This window comes from Phalaenopsis equestris, unplaced genomic scaffold (assembly GCF_001263595.1).
Source record: "Phalaenopsis equestris unplaced genomic scaffold, ASM126359v1 Scaffold000134, whole genome shotgun sequence".
Taxonomy (NCBI): domain Eukaryota; kingdom Viridiplantae; phylum Streptophyta; class Magnoliopsida; order Asparagales; family Orchidaceae; genus Phalaenopsis; species Phalaenopsis equestris.
In genome coordinates, this window is record NW_018164576.1 from 4,272,451 (window position 1) to 4,295,987 (window position 23,537).

General features: G+C 33.1%; 1 protein-coding gene across 1 annotated transcript; it reads left to right on the top strand.

Annotated features, from left to right (window-relative positions):
- Positions 1-2,990: 2,990 nt before the first annotated feature.
- On the top strand, positions 2,991-23,172 carry LOC110021330 (50S ribosomal protein L22-like). Its single transcript, XM_020719780.1, has 7 exons — positions 2,991-3,348; positions 3,491-3,622; positions 3,913-3,995; positions 8,154-8,312; positions 22,118-22,228; positions 22,524-22,590; positions 22,676-23,172. Exons 2-7 carry the CDS (start codon positions 3,502-3,504, stop codon positions 22,933-22,935), a joined length of 801 nt encoding a protein of 266 aa, XP_020575439.1. The 5' UTR covers positions 2,991-3,348; positions 3,491-3,501; the 3' UTR covers positions 22,936-23,172.
- The last annotated feature ends 365 nt before the right edge of the window (positions 23,173-23,537 follow it).

Here is a 23,537-nt window from a genome sequence, read left to right on the forward strand (position 1 = left end):
TTAGTAATGTACAAAAATTTAAAACACACAAATAATCGAAAAGTAGTCAATGAAGCCACCAAATCTTTTTTAAGTGAAAAACCCGAGTAAGAGAAAAAATTACAGTGTCTTGCCCAATCAAAATAATTCTCTATGTGATTGTAAGTACATTGATCCAATCTTTTTTTGAATTAGGGCAAATGAAATTACAAATTTGATGTACAATAACATTTCATCGATAATTAATAACCACAATCAAGTTGTAGTTTTTAGTGATAATTGTGATAACGTGCTGCAAAAGCTGTAGTTGGAGGTTGCAATAGTATCAGTTGGCCATCGAGGTCATAGTTGGATGTCATAATGATAAATGTTGGTCATGTAGGCCATAATGAGAAGTTGCAAAAACATCAGTTGGGTACCGAAGTCACAATTGGAAGTTACATGAACAGTGAACCACAAAAGGCGTAGTTGTTTGTGTAGGTCATTGTGGGGAGCTGCAATAACATCATTTGGCCACCGAGACTGTAGTTGAAGGTTATAAAGACAATAGTCAAACACATAGGCCATGGTCAAGAGCTACAATAGCATTATTTGGCCACCAACGTCATATTTGGAGATTGTAATGACAACAGTTAGTTACATAGGCTGTAGTGGGAAGTTGTAATATCACTAATTGGTCATTTAGGCTGTAGTTGGAAGCTGCATGAGTAGTGGGTTACATAAATTGTAGTTTGTCGCGTGAGTCATAGTGAGGAGCTACAATAGCATGGGTTGACCATCGAGGCCATAGTTGGATGTTGTAATGATAACATGTTGTCACGTAGAACATAGTTGGTCACGTAGGCTGTAGTGAGGAGCTGCAATAACATCAGTTGGCTATCGAGGTCGGAGTTGGAAGCTGCATGAGCAGTGAACCACATATGTTGCAGTTGGTCGCGTAGGCTATAAGAGAGAGATGCAATAACATTAGTTGGTTATCGATACCAAAATTAGCAATGCATCAGTAGTTGGTTGATATAGAGACATCACTTGTCTACATATGACATAGAAAGAAACTTTCGGAGTCCATAAAAAGCCATCGTGCTCTTAATACGACGGTTGTAAGTAGTTGATACAGAGATTTATCGTCAGATCTTTGATACAATTGTATTCGTTATCATTTATTTCACTATATTTAGGGTGTCTCATTACATCGTATCTAAGGCACACCATTATGTCATATTCACGGTGTGTCATTACATTGTATTATGATGCATCAATACACTATACTTGGGGTGCGTCATTACTCCCGAGGATTCATTGACGGCGGTGAGAAGGAGGTGACCGACAACGGTTGATGGCGGGCAGTGGATATAAAGGGCGAAAGTTATCATTAGTCTTCAAATCCAGAACGACTCTCAAATTCCACTCATTCTCCTCCTTCCTCCAGGTCCAAGTCTCACCCTAGATTTCAACCTCCTTTCATGGAAAAGAGTTGGTTCTATTTATATACATTGGGAGTGGCATTCTCCGTTAATATTGTGTGGATTCATAATACTTTATCGAGCGGCCCAAAGTGATTTCCTAGATTAGATGATGTTTATAAAAATTTAAGTGTCTTAAAAACATCAAAATTGAGTGATATTGGACTCATTGGTTTCTTCTCACAGAGACACTCGATTTGAGTAGAATTCATTTGACCATCTAATTAACCACATAAAACTTCTAAAAGTAGTTTAATTGTTTTGATGTGGGTTTTATTTGACTAAGATTGGATCAATTTTAGTGTTATTGGGTTCCTCTCGTCGATCCAGTCAGACTGTAAGTTTACTGAAATCAAATTTCTTGATTTTTATATTGAATTTGAATGCTTATTACTAAAGAAGCTTTGAGATTCATGTTAAATAATGAATTTTTTTAATGAAGTATCAAAAAGAACGTATATTAATTTTATACATTGATATCAAATTATAATTTATTACTATTAAATATATATTAATAAATTATAGCTAATCAAACTTATTTAAATAAAATGTCATATAAATATATAACCTTATCGATTTATTTGTTGAACAACAAATTTTATTGTGAACATTAATGAATTAGTTGGGCTATGATTAAACTTGATTCGTTTAACCTTCAAAATTAAGAAAAAATAATCAAGTTGATTTACTTATAAATTTGAATAACCATAATCAAATATTAATGGAAATGAGTTCTAGTTGTTCAAACACAAAATTGACCGACCCAACTCAGTATATTAAACACCTATGGGCTTTAGGTTTTTGACTTCTGTCGCCTGCCCCTAGAGGTGTAAACGAACCAAACAGAGTTCGAGTTCCACTCGTTTGAAATAAACTCGTGTTTGAAATTGTTCGTGAAGTTACTGTTCATGTTCAGTTTGATTTGTTTGAAATATGTTTGAAATGTTTGAAATATTAAAAATGTTCGAATTGTTCGAATTATTAGAATTGTTTGGAATCTTACAAATTTGTTTGTATTGTTCAAATTGTTCGAAATATTTCAAAAGCTTAAACTATATGAAATTAATGCTTAAACTTGTATGAATCACAACATAAATATAAAATAGCCGAAGTACAACTCATAATAAAATCATAATATCATATCTTATCCATAAATAATTCAGATCTAGAGGCAATATGCAGGATTTCACTTCCAAAAACTACGTTTCACTCAAAGAAACTAAATAAATCTAAAAGAAATATAAGAAAATTTAAGCTAAGAAACGAACCTCAAAATAAATACGAAATTATAGAATTTAATATAAGCTAAGAGGAGAATATAAATATAAGATTAGAATTTATAGGATTTAAAATTTTAAAATATGATAAAATTTTAGAATATATTATTGTTTTTAAAATATGATATATTTTTTATATATAATTATATTCAATTATTTTATAATTTAAATAATAACAATTCAATTATTATAGAACAAATGGCTATTCCTATTTGATTCCATTATAAATCAAATGAAAAAAATTGTTAATGTTCTGCTTATGGAACTAATCTAACGCGAACTCCCACAAGTGCCGAACACACCAACTGTTCGCGAGCTTTTTTGACAGCCGGTCACAGCCCTACCTGCCCCGATACCTCTTTCGCCCTCAGTCTCTCGTAACTCATAGGTAGTCCCGGAGAAGTACCAGCCGCTTTGCACCGCCGTAGCCGCAGAGTTCTGGAAAAACTCATTTTTCCTCGCGATCTTTTTTGCTATTGTTTTCATTGCAGAGCCTGTATGGATTCATAAATTGAGCGCGATAAGCGTGTGATTTTCCGTTCAACAGCGTCGCGATTGTGGAGGAAGAGCCGCCACGATAAGGCGCCCCGCCCCGGCAAGGCTCCAGTTGCCGCCAATTTGGCTGTCAGGTTAGCCTCGAAAACAAGGCCCCTTACGATTTCTTACATTTCCTGCAATTTAGTTTTTTTGCTTGATATTCTCTTTGTTCTCTTGAACGGACCATTTACGCGCTATTTTGAGTTAACCAGTGCTGGTTTAAATCCTGTTCAGGATTCGTAGTGATGGTTGTGTGGCAAAGGTGCCTCCGTGCGGTTATTCGGCAAATTGGCTTAAAGATTGAGCAAAGTCAGGCGAATAACGTCATTTCCAATTGTACATTTACAAAGCCTTCTCCTTTACAAGGCAAAGAGAAGATTTTTATTATATTTTTCTTTTAAATTTTGCAATACTGTACTTCTGAATTCAACACGTTGATCCATGATTTTTTATTTAATTATTTGAGATGGTGGCTCAAGGTGCAGTTGATACTTCACAACTATTTGATTAACTTTTGCATGGCTGGGTTTTAATGCAAATCAGTTTTGAAAAACCACTTAATTTTGTTCTTGTCAACGATAACTTTCGTTTCTTTGCTGTTTCAGCTGTATAAATTCATTTCTTGTTCTTTTTAAAGTTTAACTTTATCAGTGCAGGCCAATTAACTCTTCATAGCAGAGTCTGTGGAATTTCATCAATAGGAGTTTTTAGGCCTTCTTACCAATTCTTCCAGCATGAGGTACTTCTATGAACTCCTAATTGCCCATGAGAATGAGATGAAACTTTATGCCAGCATTTCTTTTTAATTAGTAATATATTGCTTTGAATGAGACTGTGGCCCTTTGGGATCACTTTTGATTTTTGTTTTTTATTTTTTCTTTTTCTTTCTGTTTTGTTTATGTTTTTTCTTGAAGCAGAATATGTTTAATATGTTGTAACATGTTTGGTTGTTTTTTTTTTTAAAAAACATTATATGTTTTGAGTGTTTTTAAAAATAAATTATTTTGTTTTTGAACATAAAAAAAATAAAAACATGAAAAAAATGCATTAGACAAGCACACTTTCAAAATAAAAGCCTAAAAAACATTAGTGATCCCAAACAAGCCCTAACAACCAAAAGTTATTTTGAAAACTTGTTTTCTTAATGTGTTTTTAATATACTTTTTTTTTTCCAAAAATAAAAAACCATAATTTTTAAAATAGTTAAAACAACTTTTAGGTGTTTTGAGTATTAAAAAAAAAACCATATTTTAATCATACATACCAAATTATATTTTGTTTCAAATTAAACTATAAACTTAACAAAATAAAAATTAGAAAATAAAAAATAAAAGTGATTTCAAGCAAAGCATAAATTTCTTCAATTTTTCATATGTTATGGTTTTTTTGAGTTGTGCATTTTTTCAAGATTTAGAAATTGTTTAGTTTTTTAGAATGCTTTTGAAATAACACCTTTAAGTTTATATATACATATATATATTTAATTGAATCTATTCATACAACAAAAATCTCCAATCAAATCATTGTATTTTTTGTTAGAACGAGCCAAAGCCATAATATAAGATTCAAAGTTGATTCGACTGAAATGCTGTGATTATCGATGTTACATGTTAGTATAAATGCCAACCAATTAGTATATGAAACAGAGTATGTATATTGATCCCACGAGGAATAAAATAACTTCCAAAGTCTGAAAAAGTTTTAGTATATTTGTTTTGAGTAAAGCCCGAAGATTTGAAATTTGGTGATTTTAAAGTTTATAATCTAATTTTTGCAAAAAATAAATCGTATATCTAATTTTAAATTTGAATAAGTGATAGAAAATATCTTTTAAATTGGTCCTATGCAAATCAAATATATCTCATTAACTCTATTAAACTTGACAATCAGAACAACGATTTTTTCTTGGCTCACAAAAACCCAATTGTTTATAAATTTTCTTACACGATTGTACCATCCTAATAACAATATTCTTCTTTTTCTAGAGCCATGTCGCTCAACAAAAACCCAATTGTGATTCTGCGTCTTTTATTATACAGAGTTGGTGTAGGTTTGAATCCAACATCCTACATGTATTTTTTTTAATTGATTTTAATGAGTCAATTTCGAGCCAAACATAATTAACAATATTTAAATCGAGCCGAACATGAACACACTATTCACGAGCCAATTTCGAACACGAGCAATTTTGAACGAACCGAACACGAGCAAAGTCCGAGCTCACTCAAGCTCGACTCGTTTATAACCCTAATCATAACTCATTTTAACATCCTAAGTGATTAGTTTATGATTAAATTAGACTCAAGAGGTTAAACTATTAACTTATAATCAAATTAACATACAATCACATAATATATATTTCACCAACTTGCATAAAATCCAATTCAATGAGGAGAAAAGTTTAAGTGCTACTCATTACAGATGAAAACAACATAAATTCCCTTGCAAAATCTAAAGTAAGTAAAGTTAGAATAATTTCACCGATGTTCTTATTCAAATTATACAAAATTACAACACAATCTCTGATTTTGTACCCACATTGTGTACAATCATATACTTGTTCTCTCTTAGGAGAACTCCCACACACCATCTCACACCATCTTTTAAGAATCCCTCCGTTAAAGCATGTTGATGGCTACAATGTTCTATGACACTCTCTCCTGGTGCGTGTCATCTTCCCCTTGGTGTCAATCTAATGGTCAAGCGTTTCAAAGAAAATTATGGATGAGCTCTGATTCATTCAAAATTAATTCTTTTATAGCCACAGATCGCCACACTGTCAAAGAACTGTCATAACTATCTAAGTCAGTTTGTCAACGTTGGAGTTCCTCCCGGGAGCGCCGAAGTCTCCGTTGCTCAATGTTGTGCGTCCTGAAGAAGGCACAAGGTTTCCCTGAAGTGGTTCAAAGATATTCTGCTCACTGCATGTGTCGTGCATGGAAGGTAGCAGGGACAATGTACCCACCCCACCCTATGGCACACTTGCGCCATAGCAGCGCAGCCAAACCATAAGTGGCGTAACTACGCCACATCTAAGACACCCTTAAAGTGGTGCATTGGTTTTTCTTTCTCGGTTGGACCATGCATGGTGCTTTGAATGTGACTCCTATGCTCCAAGCTCTCTGTTAGATAAGGCATGGGAGACACATATGTGGCAATAGGGTGGCGTGGCATGGGAGACACATATGTGGCAATAGGGTGGCGTCTTGGCGCCAATGGACTGAAGTTGAGCCACTTTTATGCGTTAGCTTCTATGCATGACTAATGTGTTATTAAGCACTCATGAATACTTATAGTCTGCAATTACACACAAAAATACATGAAAAATCATAAATAGGGAACAAATAATGAAAAAATGCAGAAAAATATCAACAAAATATATCACATATTTCAAACATATCAAAAGCATCGAGTTTTTTTTGGGTCTAATATGATACACAACTATAGCTTCTGATTAATTGATTGGTCTACAGTCTTGAGAGTAGCTTTATGTTGATGTCATGAGAATGATTGTACTTTGGGAAGTCTCCGTTCAAGACAAAGACCTTTATGAATTAGTAAAAATAACCAAAATGTGGTCCCATAACACAAATCAAGGATGTAGGTGGACACATAATTACATGTTTATGCTTGCAAAAGCTTGCGTGTAATTGTGTGCTAGATACGTGTAATTCCATGTGGTTCAAACCAAGGGGCCCCAATTATATTCAACCACTTGATTAGCGGTCCCATTATGTGCTCCCCACACCTAAGCAAGCAATCATGCTTCCTTTTCCTATTCTATGACAAATATGGGTACATCATCAAGAACACATATGAGGAGTGGTTAAAATTTTCTCAATAATTTTTATTATTCATGTTTTTGAAAACCTAATAAATCCCTAAGCTCTTATATCTCAGGGCCTCTAAGCCACATGTTCCATTTTATGGGGTAGCCGACCCCTATGAAATTTGTCTCTTCTATGATTTTTTTAATCTTTGGTTACTTTCCACGATTCTTAGTAATTTTATAAATGATGGAATCATGTGATTTGTACACTCCCTCCTTTACATCTCCTCTAAGCAGTGAGCAATGAACTTTTGTAATTATAGAAACTATGTTGCAACAAATAATCTAAATATAGCGTTGTAGCATTCTTATCAAAAGTTCATTAATATAATCGGGAGGGATAAATAATCATTGGAGTTTGTGCACATTGTAGGTCTCAAGCAAGCAATATCAAAGTCCTTTAATTTTGAAACTTTTGGTTAGTGCTTTATCAATACTTAATTTACCTCTAACAGTATATCTCTCCTTAATTACATATGGCTTTGTGTGGGCTTTTAGTCTTACATGATTCTATTGAAGAAGAGCTTATAGAACATTGAGTTAGGTTGTTTGAGCATGGATTTTGGAGAGCCAAATCTGGACTAATAAGATTCAGGAAGTAGTTGATTTGAATGTAAAAAAGAAAAAAAAAATACATGAATCAAATTTTACTTGGCTAAAGTTATACAGTAAACATTTTGTGAACTACAATTATCTATGGCATGCAACACTAAATAACAATGAATGATGGTGGATTCATTAGTTCGACCAAAATAGTTTGCAAAAGTGTAATCTTTTTTGGCGGGCTTAACTGAGTTGGGCGATCAATGAAAAACATGAAGGCAATGGGTGATCGGTGAAAAATATGAAGGGCAAGGGGAATCATTGAAAAATGTGGAGGACATGGGTGATCAGTGAAAAGCATAATGATAAATTTTATACTCTAACAAGCTGGAAATATTGTAATTTCATTTTATTTTATCAATTTTCCTTGTTTCTCTTCCAAATAATAATATTTGAGTTGCCTCACAATTCATCTAATACATTAGGGATCACATGAGAGATTTAGAGTTGTCTAGTTCTGTGCAGGGGTATTTTAGTTCAAGGAGCTTGTTAGCTGATGCTGAAAACATGGAGCCGATATCTTCCCCTTTAACGCCACTTTTGGGACATGTTGGACAAGCTACCACAAAGGGTTTGGGACCCAAATCTTCAACGGTTCAGGCTATTAAGAAAGATATACGGCAGGTAAACTTTTCTTATCATCAATGGTGCTTGTATGTGTTACCAGTTTTAACTTCTAAAATCTAATGCTGGGCTTATCAAGTGTTCAATTATTTATGCTTGAATGTATCGGACATTGGTACAAAACGAAAAATCCCAATATGTCGGATTCAAGCTCTCACCCTGGCTAAAAAAAAAAAAATTTCAGTTATCTTCATTTATTTTCTTCCTTGGGAGAAGTAAATAAATGGTTGAATTTTGAACATGACATCCTTTTAGAATGTAACCAAACTTATAGCATGCCATTTGAGGACATACTCTTTTGGAATTATTTTGTGCTTGATTCATCAGCATGATCATTATTATGAGCCTTATAACATTTATTATGATTCGGATTTCGGATTTGTTTTTCTTATACAATAATTTTATTTATTTGTTCTATTAGTGTACTGTTTATCTTCTATTATACATATTCAGACCACCATTTTTTTTGTTATCCTTTTAAGTGTCCATATGAGTTTTATAATAGTATTTTTAAGTGGTTAGCATTCTATTTATCCCCCGCGTTTGGTATATTATCTCTGGTCCACTTTTGACCAATCCCCCTAGACAACACTAAATCCTACACCGATATTTTGATAGTTATCCTTCATTTCCAGGACTATTACATGCCATGTAATTTTCTTTTATTTTACCAATTTTAAAATTTGATATTTTCTAATTTGTTTTGTGCTATTCTAGTTTATCATATACTTCAAAAAAGGTGCCAAATTTTAGAACTATTTCATTTACAAACACTATATACCAAGATACCTTATTTTAAATATCTTTGCTGAGAATGTCTATAATCTCCCTCCCTCCCTCCCTCTTTCTCTAGAGAGAGAGAGAGAGAGAAAGGGATTTGTAACAAGTTTCTTATGTAATACTATTTTGATTGGCCACTCTGCAATTGCTTTTAATGGTGACCTTTGATAGATCATATATATCTTTAATAATTTCTTACGTAATTTTGACATGCATCTTTTCTCTTTAATGGCCAGCACAATAATTGTCATTGTAGTTAAGAGCATATGGCTTTTCAAAATAAATTTGTATCTTATAAAAATCTATATTTTGTTGTTGTTGTTTTTTTTTTCATTGTTTTGTTTGATGAAGATCAGCATTTTGCTCTCTACATTCTCACAAATTTCTTTAGCGCAGGAATTGTTCCATGGTAGATCTTCCTATCATAAAAATCAATTTGAATTTACACCAACATGATTTTGTAAAACTATGGACATTTGACCTCTTTTTAAAATTCATTGTTGGCCCTTACACCTGATTTTAGTATTAGTATTATGACTTCAAAAATTGATTTTATTCTTAAGGGGCGATTACATACAAGGCAGCCAAAAACATTGCTATTTACAAATCAACCTCTCTCTTTCATCCATTTTTCAAATTCTCACTCAAATATCAAAAAATATCAAAGTCAAAGGTCATGATAAAACCCAACCCATATTTTTCATTTTTATCAAATTCACAATGATTTGATCGTGGCACGCGCAAATGCATCGGTTTCATAGTTCAAAAAATCAAAATATCAATGTTTTGAGGGCCCTGTAATAAAAGTTCCTACCAAAATATTCATTCTTGGATTAGAAACATTCTCTTAGTGTTAATCATTTTATTAAAAAATTTTCAATTAAGTGACTGTAATATATTTTTAAATCTGTGCTACTATTATAAAAAAATGGTCTGAAAGTTTGTCCACAAGATATTTCATTAGTTGAGAATGATTGTCCAATCTTATCCATTAAAATTTGCACCTCCTATTTTGTCAGGATCTATACAGATGATCTCGATTAGAAACATTCATTGATTTTGGTGCTAAAAAACTACGCCTTTTCTTTGAAAAATTCTTCCTCCACGTGCTACTTTTTTTTTTCCCGTATCCTAGCATCATGTCTATTTTGTCCCAAATTATATTTGGAAGATTTACATACATACCATTCAATTCCTATGTATTTACATATCTAACACCTAAACTTCGATTTTTACATATTAACTCCCGCAACTATTCATGAAAATGTGTATTTCATTTCCAAAAGTTAAAATATTGGTATTTTTTATATGATATGAAAGATTTGCGTGTTATAAATGTAAAAGATAAATGCTAGGTGTTTGATATGTAAATGCATTGGAATTGAGTGGTATGTATGTAAATGCCCCATTATATTTTGGTTCAACTGTTTGTTATTTTGTTGAACCACAATTACCGTCTATTGTCTCTAATTCCTGCATTTTCTTAAGTGCTATTTTTTGTCCAATAATAGCATAACATGCATTAGTGACATCAGCTAGAAATCTCTCTCTCTCTCTCTCTGTCTCTCTCTCTCTCTCAATCTATTCCTTCTTTCTAACTCATTAACATTTGTTGCTTTGGCTTCACTCACCTTCCTCCATGTTAAGAGTTATACTAGAAACTTTCTAAGAATCACACTCGTTCACAGATAAAGAAAAATTCAGAGTGGCTATTTTTACTCTTCTAGTGGCCACTTCTTTAATGTGAAGTTGAGGACTAATATATTTGTGTTATTTGTGTTATTATTGGTGAACTAAATTTATTGTGGTTTTTTCGTTATATATACTAACAACTCTTAAATTATGCAAATGAGTTGTTTTAATGGATGGCAAATTATAATTTAGATTTATTTTCTTATGCTCCAAAGATTAAAATAACTCACAACATATGTAGTTGAAAACGGTGACATTATTTGTCCCATCTTTTTAAGTATTTGTTTCTCATCAGTAATCCCCATCTCATCAGCATTGCATTTATTAGATTTTTGACCGTTGTTTTATAGTCAGATTATAGATTTGTTTTTACTTTTCAAATTACTTGTTCATTTCTTATTTAGATTTGTCATTATTGTTGGTTGCAATTATTATTTTTTTCTCATATAATTACTTTGAAATTTTGATCAGATGTGAATAACTTGTCTGTCTCTTAATTGTGTTATCATGGTTACTGAAACTTTAGAGTTTTGATCTTAAATCAGGTAATGAGGCCGTTATTCTGGCCCTAATCATACAATGTGAGAGAGAGAGAGAGAGTGAGGGTGGTCGGGAGACAGAAACTTTGAATCTAGAGTTTAGAAGATTGTAATGATTTTTTATTTTTTTTTATATTTACATACATATCACCCAATTCTTATGTAATTATATTTCTACCGTCTAAATCTTACTTTTTACATTTATGCCACCCAAATCTTTCATATCACGTCAAAAACACTATCATTATAACTTTTAAACGTGAAATACACCTTTTCACTCATAGGTAAGGTAGTATGTATATAAAAATTGATGAGTATAGGGAGACAGAAACTTTGAATGTAGAGTTTAAAAGAGCATAATGGCTTTTTTTGGGGCATTTACATACATACCACCCAATTCTTATGTAATTATATTTCAAACATCTAAACCTTACTTTTTACATTTATGCCACCCAAGTCATTCACATCACATTAAAAGTAACATCAAAATAAATTTAAAATGTAAAATATGCACGTGGTATGTTTATAAAAAAATTAAGAGCATTGGGAGGAAGACACTATTGAATCCAGAGTTTAAAAGGGCAGAATGGTAGTTTTTTGGGGGCATTTACATACCACCCAATTCCTATGTAATTATATATCTAAACCCAAACCTTACTTTTTACATTTATGCCACTCAAGTAAAATACGCCTTTTCACACAAAGATAAGTTGGTATATAAAAATTGAAGTTGTTGTATTAGATTTGTAATACCCTAAACCTAAACCCTAAATGTATGTAAATCTTCTTCCTTTTTTTAAAGGCAAAATTGTCAGGTCTTAGTGGGTTCTTCTCTCTATCAGGATAAAGAAATGCTTCACTCTTCAAAACTCTCTGAAAGTGTGCTTGTTAAATTATACTTGCTGAATGAAACTTATTTACACATTGACTTTCAACATGTTATCTTCTGTAGTTAACTTTAGAAAAAGCAACGAGGATATTTTTGTTATTTCCCTTAAGCTATTATTATGTTCTTCAACTCATCATAATTTCATTTCCTTATATTCTAGTACTGAATGCCAATATATGCATTGAAAATGTTTAATCATGTATATGTTTGGGAGTGTACGTTATGGTTCATCCTTTTTTCTTATATGATCTATTATTGGAAGTTATGTAATATTGTATATATTTCATAAGATAGAGATTGAATTAGAAGAAGCTAAAAATTATAGTTCCTTCTTACAAAGCATTTCAAATTGTTAGGTTTCTTCATTTAATCAAAATCGTTGCTTTATTTTCCATAACTTATCAGGAGGAATAATTTACTTTCCTAGCAGTTTCATAATTTGTTGTAAGTTATCAAAGTTACTTCTTGTCCATGGGTAAAGTTCAGCCAAGAATTTTCACACATTTTCATTTTTATTGCGCTACTTCCGATTCTTCAACTTCGTTTTTGCTCTCAATTTTAGCATCTTTTGCTTTAACAATTACAACATTAAAAAAAAAAAAAATTCTGAAAGTTCAGCATCAACTTCTAGCATTTGAACAACTTACTTTTGTTCAGCAATAACTTAATATATTTGGAATTGATGTTTATTTCAAAGACTTGCTTTTGTTCGTCTAGATTGGTTGACCATCTACGTAATCAATATTTAGTTGCTATTTATGTAAATTTGAAAGTTTAAGTGCGAGATATGTAAATACATAAGAATTGTACGCTACTTATGTAAATTTCCTGTTATATTTTTGGTTTTGCATGCAAAATATTTAATGAGTTTATGTTTGATTACGCTCTAGCTGTAAACAAAGTGTTCATTCATTTGATGGGATCTATGACTCAAGTTCATGAAATCTTTTCTCATTTCTCTATGCAATAAGAACAGATCCAAACTCTTAGGTTTATAGCTCGAGCTATAGTTGTAGTTTAACTTTTCCAGGAGAATATCAAGGCACGTGAGCCAAAATAATCTTTTTATTATTTTTGAGGTGGTAAATCATGCTTATATTAGTTCGTGTAGTTGAAAGCATATTACTATCTTCCAAATTAGGAGGGTAAACGGATACAACGAATGGGTCAATACTTAGTTTCCACATTTATACTTTCGGACTTTAATGATATATTCTTTTTATTTTTGTTTTTATGATTGATGTATGCATTTTTATCATAATTCTTCATGGTGCGTTGTTTCATCTTTTATAACATGTAAATTTATAATTAATATTTGTTTTATTACCTATGAATTTAATATGACTGTCTTTTAAATTTTTTGAATACATGCAAATTTATTTTTTTGTAAAATTATTTATGAGGACATCCCATTAGGACACACCCATTTTTATGTCAATATCTCATTTTCATTTAATTTTATGTTTCTTTTTCAAGTTGAGTCAACTTCATTATGGATTTATTTATTATACGCTTCAATGCTTTTTTCATTTTGCCACTCATTTTGCTATTCTAAAGGCCTTCATTTGAGTAGAACTAAAATTGAATACATGGAATGTAATTTTAGTAGTAGTACCTCTAGTGCAGAAGTGTAACTTTATGTGATCAAATTATTAAAAGGTGTGAACGATTTAGATATCTCGGATTTGTTGTTCAAAGCGATTGTGATATAGATGGGTATGTTAATAGTAAAGTTCAAGTTGGTTGGTTGAAGTGGAGGAATGCTTCGGGCCTTTTGTGTGATAGAAAAGTACCGCTTAGACTGAAAGGAAAATTTTATGAGACGGTGGTGAGACCTGCAATGCTCTATGGCGCTGAATGTTGGCCTTTAAAAGAGAAGCATAATACTAAGTTCAGTATTGCCGAGATGAGAATGATTAGGTGGATGAGTGGCTTTACACTTAGAGGCAAAATGCGAAATGAATATATCCGTGATAAGGTTGCTGTAGCTCTTGTGACAAACAAAATTAGAGAAAGTTGTCTTAGATGGTTTGGTCAAATTAAGCGACGACCATCTGATGATCCGATTAGGAGAGTGAATGTTTTAGATTCGACTTATGTTAAGAGGTAGACCTTTAGACCTTGGAAGACTTGGGCTTATTGTATAAGAAATGATCTTAATTTATTAGAACTAAATGAAAATATGAAACAATGGAGAAAAAAAATTCATGTAGCCGACCCCACGTAGTGGGATTAAGGCTTTGTTGTTGTTGTTGTTGTTGTTGCTGCTATTCTAAAGTATAATGTTCTTAAAATTTGAATTCAGTTTTTTTTTTTGTCAAAATTACATTTCTTTATTTATTTTCCTTTTCTTTAACTAAGATCATTTTATCTATATTCTCAATTCATCTAGCTTGATCAAAGCCTTTTTTTGATCTCCTTTCTCTCGCCTTAGCTATTTATATCTCCTTTCTTTTTTTTATAAAAAATTCCTAGCCTATTATATCTGCAAAATACTTAACCTTGATATTTCACATCATCCTCTATGCAAACTTTTTAATTTTCATTTTATTTCGTCTTATTGTGTTTACTTCTAATGTTCCTGAAAGGCACATTTCTTTTCCCTAATAATCTTTTGGTAATTCACCATGTACAGGATCTATTTTGAGACTCTTGTAGAACTTTGACAATCTTATGATGCAATTAGCTATTTTAGCCCATACCATATGCAATTCAACTTTAAAGTTTTAATTTTCCTTTCTTAAATTTAAGTTATTTAGTGATTATTCTTTCTTAAAGCATCTATTAAAAAATGCACAATCTTATGCTTTGGTAAAGCGTACCTTTTGATGCCTCATTCATTGCCCAAAAATAAACTTCTAACCGCTGGAGTTCACATTTTCATTTTATCTTAAGTAATAATTATCCTCTTTCATAAAAAAAGTATAATTGTTCATTCATCTCTTTGCAAAAATAGTTTTCTTAGTTACTCTTAAATCAATTTGAAGAATATAAGAATTAGCCATATGTAATGTACTCGCCAACAACTAATTCAGTAGCAATCTCCTAAACACTAACCTCTAATAATAATTTTATCTTTTAGACATTTTTCCTACTATTAGCTCAACGTTAATTATATTATGAACCTTCCTCTCAATAAATTGATTAAAACCCTCCCCAATGTCTTTAGAGTATCTTTTTTTTTAGAGATAATTGTTGACGTCATTTTTTTAGGTCTTTCTTTTCCCCTCCTTAAAGCCTAGGATCTAGTCTTAGGTTCTCACTGTTTGTCCCTCCCAGAGGACTAGTACTGAGACCTACACCACATAGAACTTCAAACCACTTATTGACTCATTTTTGTGAAAGACATTGCATGAGTGGTCCAAACACTCAACTTTTTGCTGTAAGGGTTAAGGATCAACATGTGAAGGACCCGAAAATGAGTTCCCATAGGATTTAGGAGGCCTTTAGTAAACCATTTGTGACTCGAACACTCGCAAAGACCGCAATTTACGCACTAATTGCACCACGCACGATGTTTACTTGAATTGACCTGACTGTTTACAAACTTGTCCGGACGACTCCGAATGATGAAATGGACCGCACGGACGCATTTGGGACGTTGACTTTACCTAGGAAGGACACCCATATTGCTATGGTTCTGTGCACGCGCAAACAACATGAAAATCGATGCAAATAATTAATTAATTAAAGGAGGCGGGTTCAAGTTTAGCCCGAGTTCGGTTCAGGCTGAACAAGAGCCAGTTGCACCAAATCTCGGGTGGTACTATGATTTGAATTAGCAATTTTGAATTTAAAAAAAAAGTCCGCCTTATCTCACTTTAATCAGGTGTTATTTGCTTTCCATTTTAGTTTCTCAATCAATGTAATTCATTTATTTGTCCGCCAAATATCGCATAACGTCTCTCTGTGGAATTCCCGATATACAAAATCACTCACCCAACTCCCTCTTCCTGGCTCGACAGATTCGTCCCCTTCCTCTCTCGACAGAAGCTCTGCACCGTAGCTCGCTCTTCTGGGCTCGTCTGCTCCCTCATTCGCCCCTCCCCCTTTCCTCTCCCGCTCGCTTTTCTTCTCGCGACTGAGGCCTTGCTCAGCTCTCCCGCGTTCGTCCCGCTCGATTCCCTCTTCCTCTCCACCGAAGGCTTTTGCTCGACTCCCTCTTCCTCCCGTCCAAGACTCTCGTCCGTCTCCAGCCCTCTGCACCGAATCCCCACTCGAGACCATCTCGCTTGCCTACTCCTCTCTCAACCGAAACCCCCACTTGCTTTGCCTCCTCGCTCGCCTCCCCTCTGCACCGAAGCCTTTCTCCCGCTTGGCTTCGCCTTTTCTGCTCGGCTTCGCCTCTCCCGTCGACTCTCCTATCCGTGCCCGAAACCCTCGTCTCCTTTCCTGCTCGGCTTCACCTCTCGATCGAAACCCCAGCGACACATTCGCGATTAGGGTTAGCTGGGAAAGCAACCACGGGATCGCCGCATGCAAGGCCTTCGAAACTCCCATATTTCACCTGTTTCAACTCCTCCCCTATCCGAAACCGTCGAGGAAGTGCTTCGCTGACTCTACAGTGCTTTATTGTCCCTCTTCGTCGCATGAGGTTGGTCTCTCTTCTAATTCTTCTCTGTTGCAGCTAAAATCTCTTTATACAGTTGCATGTATGTTTCCTGAACTCCCTTTTCTTTTCATTTATTTTTTTTTATTTTCAATTAAAAATCAGTTGTCATTGATCATTGAGTGTATATCCTAAAGCTATCAATTCTTCTTTCTCAACATAAGACAATTTCATCTGCTCTTCTATTGAAACATGATATAGTTCTTCATTCTAGAAAATTTTTGTTCAAAATTATGTAATTTAGGAAGGCTTTTGTGATTTACTTTAACTGGACAAATATAACATGGATAAAAAATGATTCTAGCCATATTAATGCAACTAATAACAAATGTTTATTGCATTCCATCAGACAAACGTCGATCATTCTTGTATATTCATGTGTTTGGCATCGATCTTTGGAGAACTATAAATGCTGCTTTGGCCATACATTCTTACTGATTTTGGAGAACTATAAACACTATTTTGATTTTATTTTATTGCTGATTTTAAATGCTCTGTTGCTGGTTTTATGTTTCAAACACTTAAATGCAAATATTGTGAGGTTCTAATGACCATTTACTTATTGATTTTAAAAGCTCTGTTGTTTGTTTTATGTTTCAAATACTTATATGCAAATATTGTGAGGTTCCAATAACCATTTACTTGACCATTTACTTGCGATCTTAAATACTCATTTGTTGATTTCATGCTTCGAGCACTCAAACGGGAATACTTCAAGACTCGAGATGACCGTTATTCCAGGGCTTGAATGCTTCTTTGCATGTCTATGTTCTTTTATTTCTGAATGCCTCCCTTGGGGGGCTGTTTTACCTCTTGTTTGGAGGGTTCAAGCATTGTGATTTTGAGGGCTTTGCCTACTGATTCACATACTTTTTTGGAGCCAGCTTGTTAACTGATATTGGAGAGTTTACACACTGTTTTGGGCTGAGTTTACTAGCTGATTTTGGGACATTTAAAATTGATCCTTTGGGCTTACATGAGAGCACTTTGAGAATTTTAAAAGTGCTGTTTGGGAGGCTTACATGAGAGTTTTTTTGGGAATTTTAAAATTGTTGTTTGGGCATTTAAGAGTGCTTTTTGGTGGCCTTTTAAAAGGGTTGTTCAAGGCTTTAAAAATACTGTTGTGGGATGCAATTTTTTGTTCTGTTTCGTGGCTTTTGGGCTGCACTTTTTGAGTCTTTCTAATAGTTTTTGGGCTTCCTTTTTTTATGCTGAGTTGTAGAACTTTCAGGGCCGATCAAAACACTGCCTTGTGTAATAGATTTAAGCACTCTTCCTAGGAGCCGATTTAATTACAATTTTGAAAGAATTTAAATGTTTTTATACTGATTCACTTGCTATTTTATCTCTTGGCTTTGATAGTTTTGAAAGTAGGTTGGTCTTCTCCTTTCTTTTGTTTTGTTTAATTTCTCTTGCTTAATGGTTAAGTCAAAAATGAGGATTTCTGATTTAATTATTTGGAAGACACCTAAAGATATTTGAGGATTAGTTGGAAAATACTTAATTGAGGGTAAAACACCTTAAATCACTTCAAGCACATGTTAAAGTATATGCTTCCTAGATTTTAGGAGCACACCCTAGGTGATAGTTTATCTACCTAATTTTCGAATGAATGATGAAACTAGACGCTTGACCTTAATTCACTAATTGTTTAAAACATTAAACATGAGGATACACCAAGATGTGACACATGTCTTCCGTAATTAAATCAACTAGTGAAATTCCCGCATTGAAACCCGATGCACCTGGATTTGAGCTTGAACATTACACTCAAATTCTCCTAGGAATTGGGGACATTTTTTAATGCCACATAGATCACCGGACTAGAATAAGTCTAGAGTCTAGGTGGCGAGGGCGATGCCGACATTGCTTATGTATACTTAAACGAGAGATACGAAGTGAGATTATTAGAATAATATCACCTACCTCAAGGATCTTCAATGAGGGGAGAGGATAAGGACCGATGATACTATTCACCAACTCTTGGTGAGATTGTTGACCCTGATGCTCTTAAGTCGCCAGTAGTCCTAGCTTGATTAGAGTAATTAGTCTATTGACTGCACTACTTTACAAAATATTTATAAAAATAAAAATAAAATTTCTTTTGTCTATTAAAGTGAACTCTGCATGTAAGTCTAAACAACATTTTTTGCATGAAAAATCAAAAAAAAATTGGTAAACTTTACGAAGGTACACAAATAATCAATTAGATTGAGGTTAATGACTGTCTTTCATAGATTGTCGGGTTGGAGCTCTTACCCAAAGTTGGGAAGCACACAACACAACTCTGAGCCCTCGTTGTTCGTTAACAGTTCGTGTTCGTTTCGTCAATGAGTTCGTGTTCGATTCGTTTGATAAATAAACGAGACGAACGTGAATACATTTTTTTTCGTTCGGTTAGTTAAATGAATCAAATATTTTTTAAAAAATTAAATTTTATAAATTATAATATATAATAAATTAATAATAATAATATATTAATATACTATATTAGTAATATATTAATATAGATATTATATATTTATATAATATAAGTTATATAATTAATATAATATATTATTAATATATATTAATATTAGGGATGTCAAACTGACTCATTGTTCGCGAACAACTCGTGTTCGGCTTGTTTGTTAAGAAACGAACACGAACAGTGACTTCACGAACAATTTCGAACATGAGCTTATTTCAAACAAACAAAATTTCAAACGAACCCAACACAAACACAAGTTCTGTTCGTTCGTGTTCGATTCATTTACACCCCTAGTCTTATATTTAGTTTTGGTTTTCCGTATGTGACCATGAGTTTTGCTTTGCCTGTTTGTGTTTTGCTACGACTCATTTTGCTGCTTTTCACGCTATAATTCATGCTTTCTTCCTTTTTTTTCTGCAATTTATCTGAATTCCCTGCAAATTATATTATGCTTTAGAGCTAACCACGCAACGGGAATAGCGAGAAAATGACAGGTACGCGTGTACAATTTATTTATTATCATTTTTTTATCACTGTAATTTACTCCTGCTTTAATATATGTCACACATGCGTAATTGCAATTTTATTTTCAAAACAAAATAATTTTAAAGAATTAAACAACATTTAAAAAAAAATATAACACGTACTTTTGAATTTGCGGGAGTCCCTCCGATGAGGTAATCCACAGTTGCTAACGAATCTCCCCAGTTTAAAAGAGCTTAACAACTCGTCTGGATTAAGTAAATTCAAGAGAAAATAGTGGTACCTGAACGAGGGAACCGTGGATCCTAAGCAGTGTCACTCTAATCAACTCCCATAATACTCGAACAATAACAAACTTGTCACTTAACCTTACATGATAAAATCTTTTGAACCTTAGAATTTAGGACTGCTACCTTAACAAGGAGCTTGAGAATCAACTTTGTGGGCAGCACGATAAGGAGCTTGGATTGAGCAACAAGAGAATCTTCTTCAACAATCTCTCTCTTTAGTCTAAATAACAACCCATAAGACTTCGAGGTAGTCGATCATCATACCCTCTTTAGGCCCCTGCACAACCATGTTGTGCAGCGTAAGTCCTAACTCACGTTAGGTTCCGAGGTTGTCGTGTGGTACGACGTAAACCCTCATCTCTGCGGGCTATTTGCATAATTAGATATTATGCAAATGTAAGTCCCAAAGTAATAAAATTGACAGGATTAAATACCTAAATAACATCGTCTCCAAAACTCAGCAACACATTAGGATAGTTTGGGAAGTTATTGAAGTTTCTCCTCAGGATCTATGACATCACCTACATTTTTCTTCCTTTGGACTCTTGAAAATAACAGTTCCTATTTGAGCCATTTCCATTAGCTTTTCCACTTCCAACCGTGAAAATCTAAACTTTGAATTTTTGAAGACTAGTACCTCTGATCATCATCGAGAGTTTTCTCAAGTGACCACCGTCTTTTGAGATGTAATTAACTATAGGGGTTTGTCTCTATAGGAAACTTGGAACCTAGGTAAAATAAACTCTTTTTTAATCTTTATATTAGATAGGAGAACTTGTCGGTTACACATAAAATGTTCGCAGACCAAACGAATGTTACAGATCTCTTAGTTTGTAAGATTAGGTCTATAGCCGAGGTATATACTTTTCTTTCGGGAAGGTGTAGTATTCGCGGTATCAGACACGATTATGCAAACTATTAGACTAATGAGATCCATTTTGTCACATTTTTCGAAAATTAAAACGTACTACTTTCAAAACCATTATATCCCTCTTATATTAAATTAAAATTTCAAAATTATTTTCAAATAAAAAAAAAATTAACCGACAATAATCGCATACATGGAACCATAAACATTACTATTTACAAAATCTAGCACTCAAGTGATATTTTTGAACTACCTAACCGATGTATATACGCGTGGCACCATCAAATCATTGAGAAATTGATAAAAATGAAAAATATGGGTTGTGGTTTTATCATGAATTTTGATATTTGAGTGAGAATTTGAAAAATGAACGAAAGAGGGTGCTAGATTGTAAATAGCAATGTTTTGGGTGATCTGCATGTGATTGCCCTTTATTTTTTATTTAGTTTATTGGAAATGTTAAATATTTTTTCTTTTGTTAATAAATTTGTCCACTAATTTTCTAGCCTTCTTAATTATTTTTTTTTTTATTTAATGAAATCAACCTAATCTTAATTTCACCTTCTTAACCTTTTCTATTTTCATTAACTTGCTATTCACCATTTTGAATCTGTGTTGCTTACAGGTGATATATTGAAAATTAGAGATTATCAGATATGTTAAATATAACAAAAAATGAAATTATTAAGGTTAAAATGCAATAAAACTAGTAAGAATAAAACAAGGATTGTTTATATCAGGGGAACATTTGTAGTACCACAATTGCAAACAAGATGATTGAAAACAGAATTAAGTGATTTGGACATGGTTTGCAATCAATGCAAAATTGGTCTTTTAGACTATTTTGATAAATTAGTGTTTTCGAACTAGAAATGATGATGAACAAACCTATGATTACATGGTTAGAAATTATTCGAAATGATTTGTGAATATTATGTTTTAATAACTGCTGCAATACTTGGAATAAATGACTGAGAAACTGAATAAAGGAGAATTCATAATGCCAACTCCAAATGGTTAGGATGAGGCTAATGATGATGTTGCATCTTGTTAAACATATTTGTTTATATTATTAATGCTATTTGTTTTCACTTCTATTGCATGCACTGCAACCCAAATAGAAAAAACTTTTTTTTTTTCTTGTAAAACTTATGCGTGATTTATTGTTATGAATATTTGCATCAGAGTCCAAAGAAGGTAAATTTAGTTGCTAAACTGGTCAGAGGAATGCGTGTTGAAGACGCTCTCTTACAACTGCAAGTTTTGGTTAAAAGAGCTGCAAAGACTGTTTATCAGGTGAAGAAATTCTTTTTATCCTTCTCCGTGGCCTATGTATTTACATATCTGACACCTAAACTTTACTTTGTTACATTTATACCGCTCGAATATTTTATATCACATAAAAAATACCACTATTTTAAGTTTTGAAAAAGTGAAATATACTTTTTCATGCATAGATAAGCTGGCGTATAGATCAAAATTGAAGTTTAGGTGTTAGATATATAAATACATAGGAGTTAAGTGGTCTGTTAAGTAAATATCCCTAAAAAATGTTTCCTTCAAGATTGATAAATGCTTCTACTGATTGTAGGTCATCCACTCGGCCCGTGCCAACGCAGCACATAATCACGGTCTCGATCCGGATAAGCTCATTGTCGGTAAGTCGGCATAGTTTACATAATTTGGCCCATCTTTTGCACCATTTTTGATCAAACGCTTTCTCTTAAATGTTTGGTTCCAAAGCTGAAGCTTTTGTTGGGAAGGGGATTTATTTGAAGAGACTGTCTTACCATGCAAAGGGAAGGTCCGGGATAATGGTTCGGCCTAAATGCCGCCTAACGGTGGCGGTGAGGGAGACGACACCGGAGGAGGAGGCCAAGATTGCTAAGCTGAGGGTCATGAACTACAAGAAGCTCACAAGGAAGGAGAAGCAGCTTGTTCCTCACCAACTTATTGAGATCACACCAAGGTGGAGCAGGAAGAAGAAGGATGAGGCTGCCTAATCTTCTCAGATTAGCTTTCTTCTTTTTCCATTGTTCTGTATCATGAGGTTTCACATGCTTGTTTTGAAACAACATGGTGAAGGAAGCTTGTGTAACTTTTATTTTTATTTGATTTGAGAGAAGATTGTCTAGCGGCTAGCATCTCTTCCATGGGTCTCGCATGGTTGTTTAAGCTATGTTAGTTTTTTAGCATTTGTTGTTAGGGGCATTTACATACATAACACATAATTCTTATGGATTTTTATATCTCATGCCTAAACTTTCATATTTATACACATAACACTCAAATCTTTAATATCAGATCAAAAATAGCACTTTTACGGCATTTTAAAATTGAGATAAGTGTTTTCATGAATAGGTTTAAAGTGTATGTGTGTAAACTTGAAAATTTAGGCGTAATTTACATTATTAATAACTTTTTAAAAATAAATATATTTTTTATTGCATAAATAAGTTATATTAATGTAAATATCAAAGTTTTAACTGTTAAATATGTAAATGTATAAAAAAATGTAATTTTTTTTTTAGTTTTATTAAAAAAAAGCATCTTTATTTCATTGCATTTTGAATATAATCCAACGAAAATTAGTAGTAATCTCAAA

Bases quoted from the DNA above. Each gene is read 5' to 3' on its own strand.
- LOC110021330 (XM_020719780.1), top strand. From the start codon at position 3,502: ATGGTTGTGTGGCAAAGGTGCCTCCGTGCGGTTATTCGGCAAATTGGC. The intron at 8,313-22,117 runs GTAAACTTTTCT...TATTTGCATCAG, and splicing joins TTAAGAAAGATATACGGCAG to AGTCCAAAGAAGGTAAATTT. The intron at 22,591-22,675 runs GTAAGTCGGCAT...TTGGTTCCAAAG, and splicing joins TCCGGATAAGCTCATTGTCG to CTGAAGCTTTTGTTGGGAAG.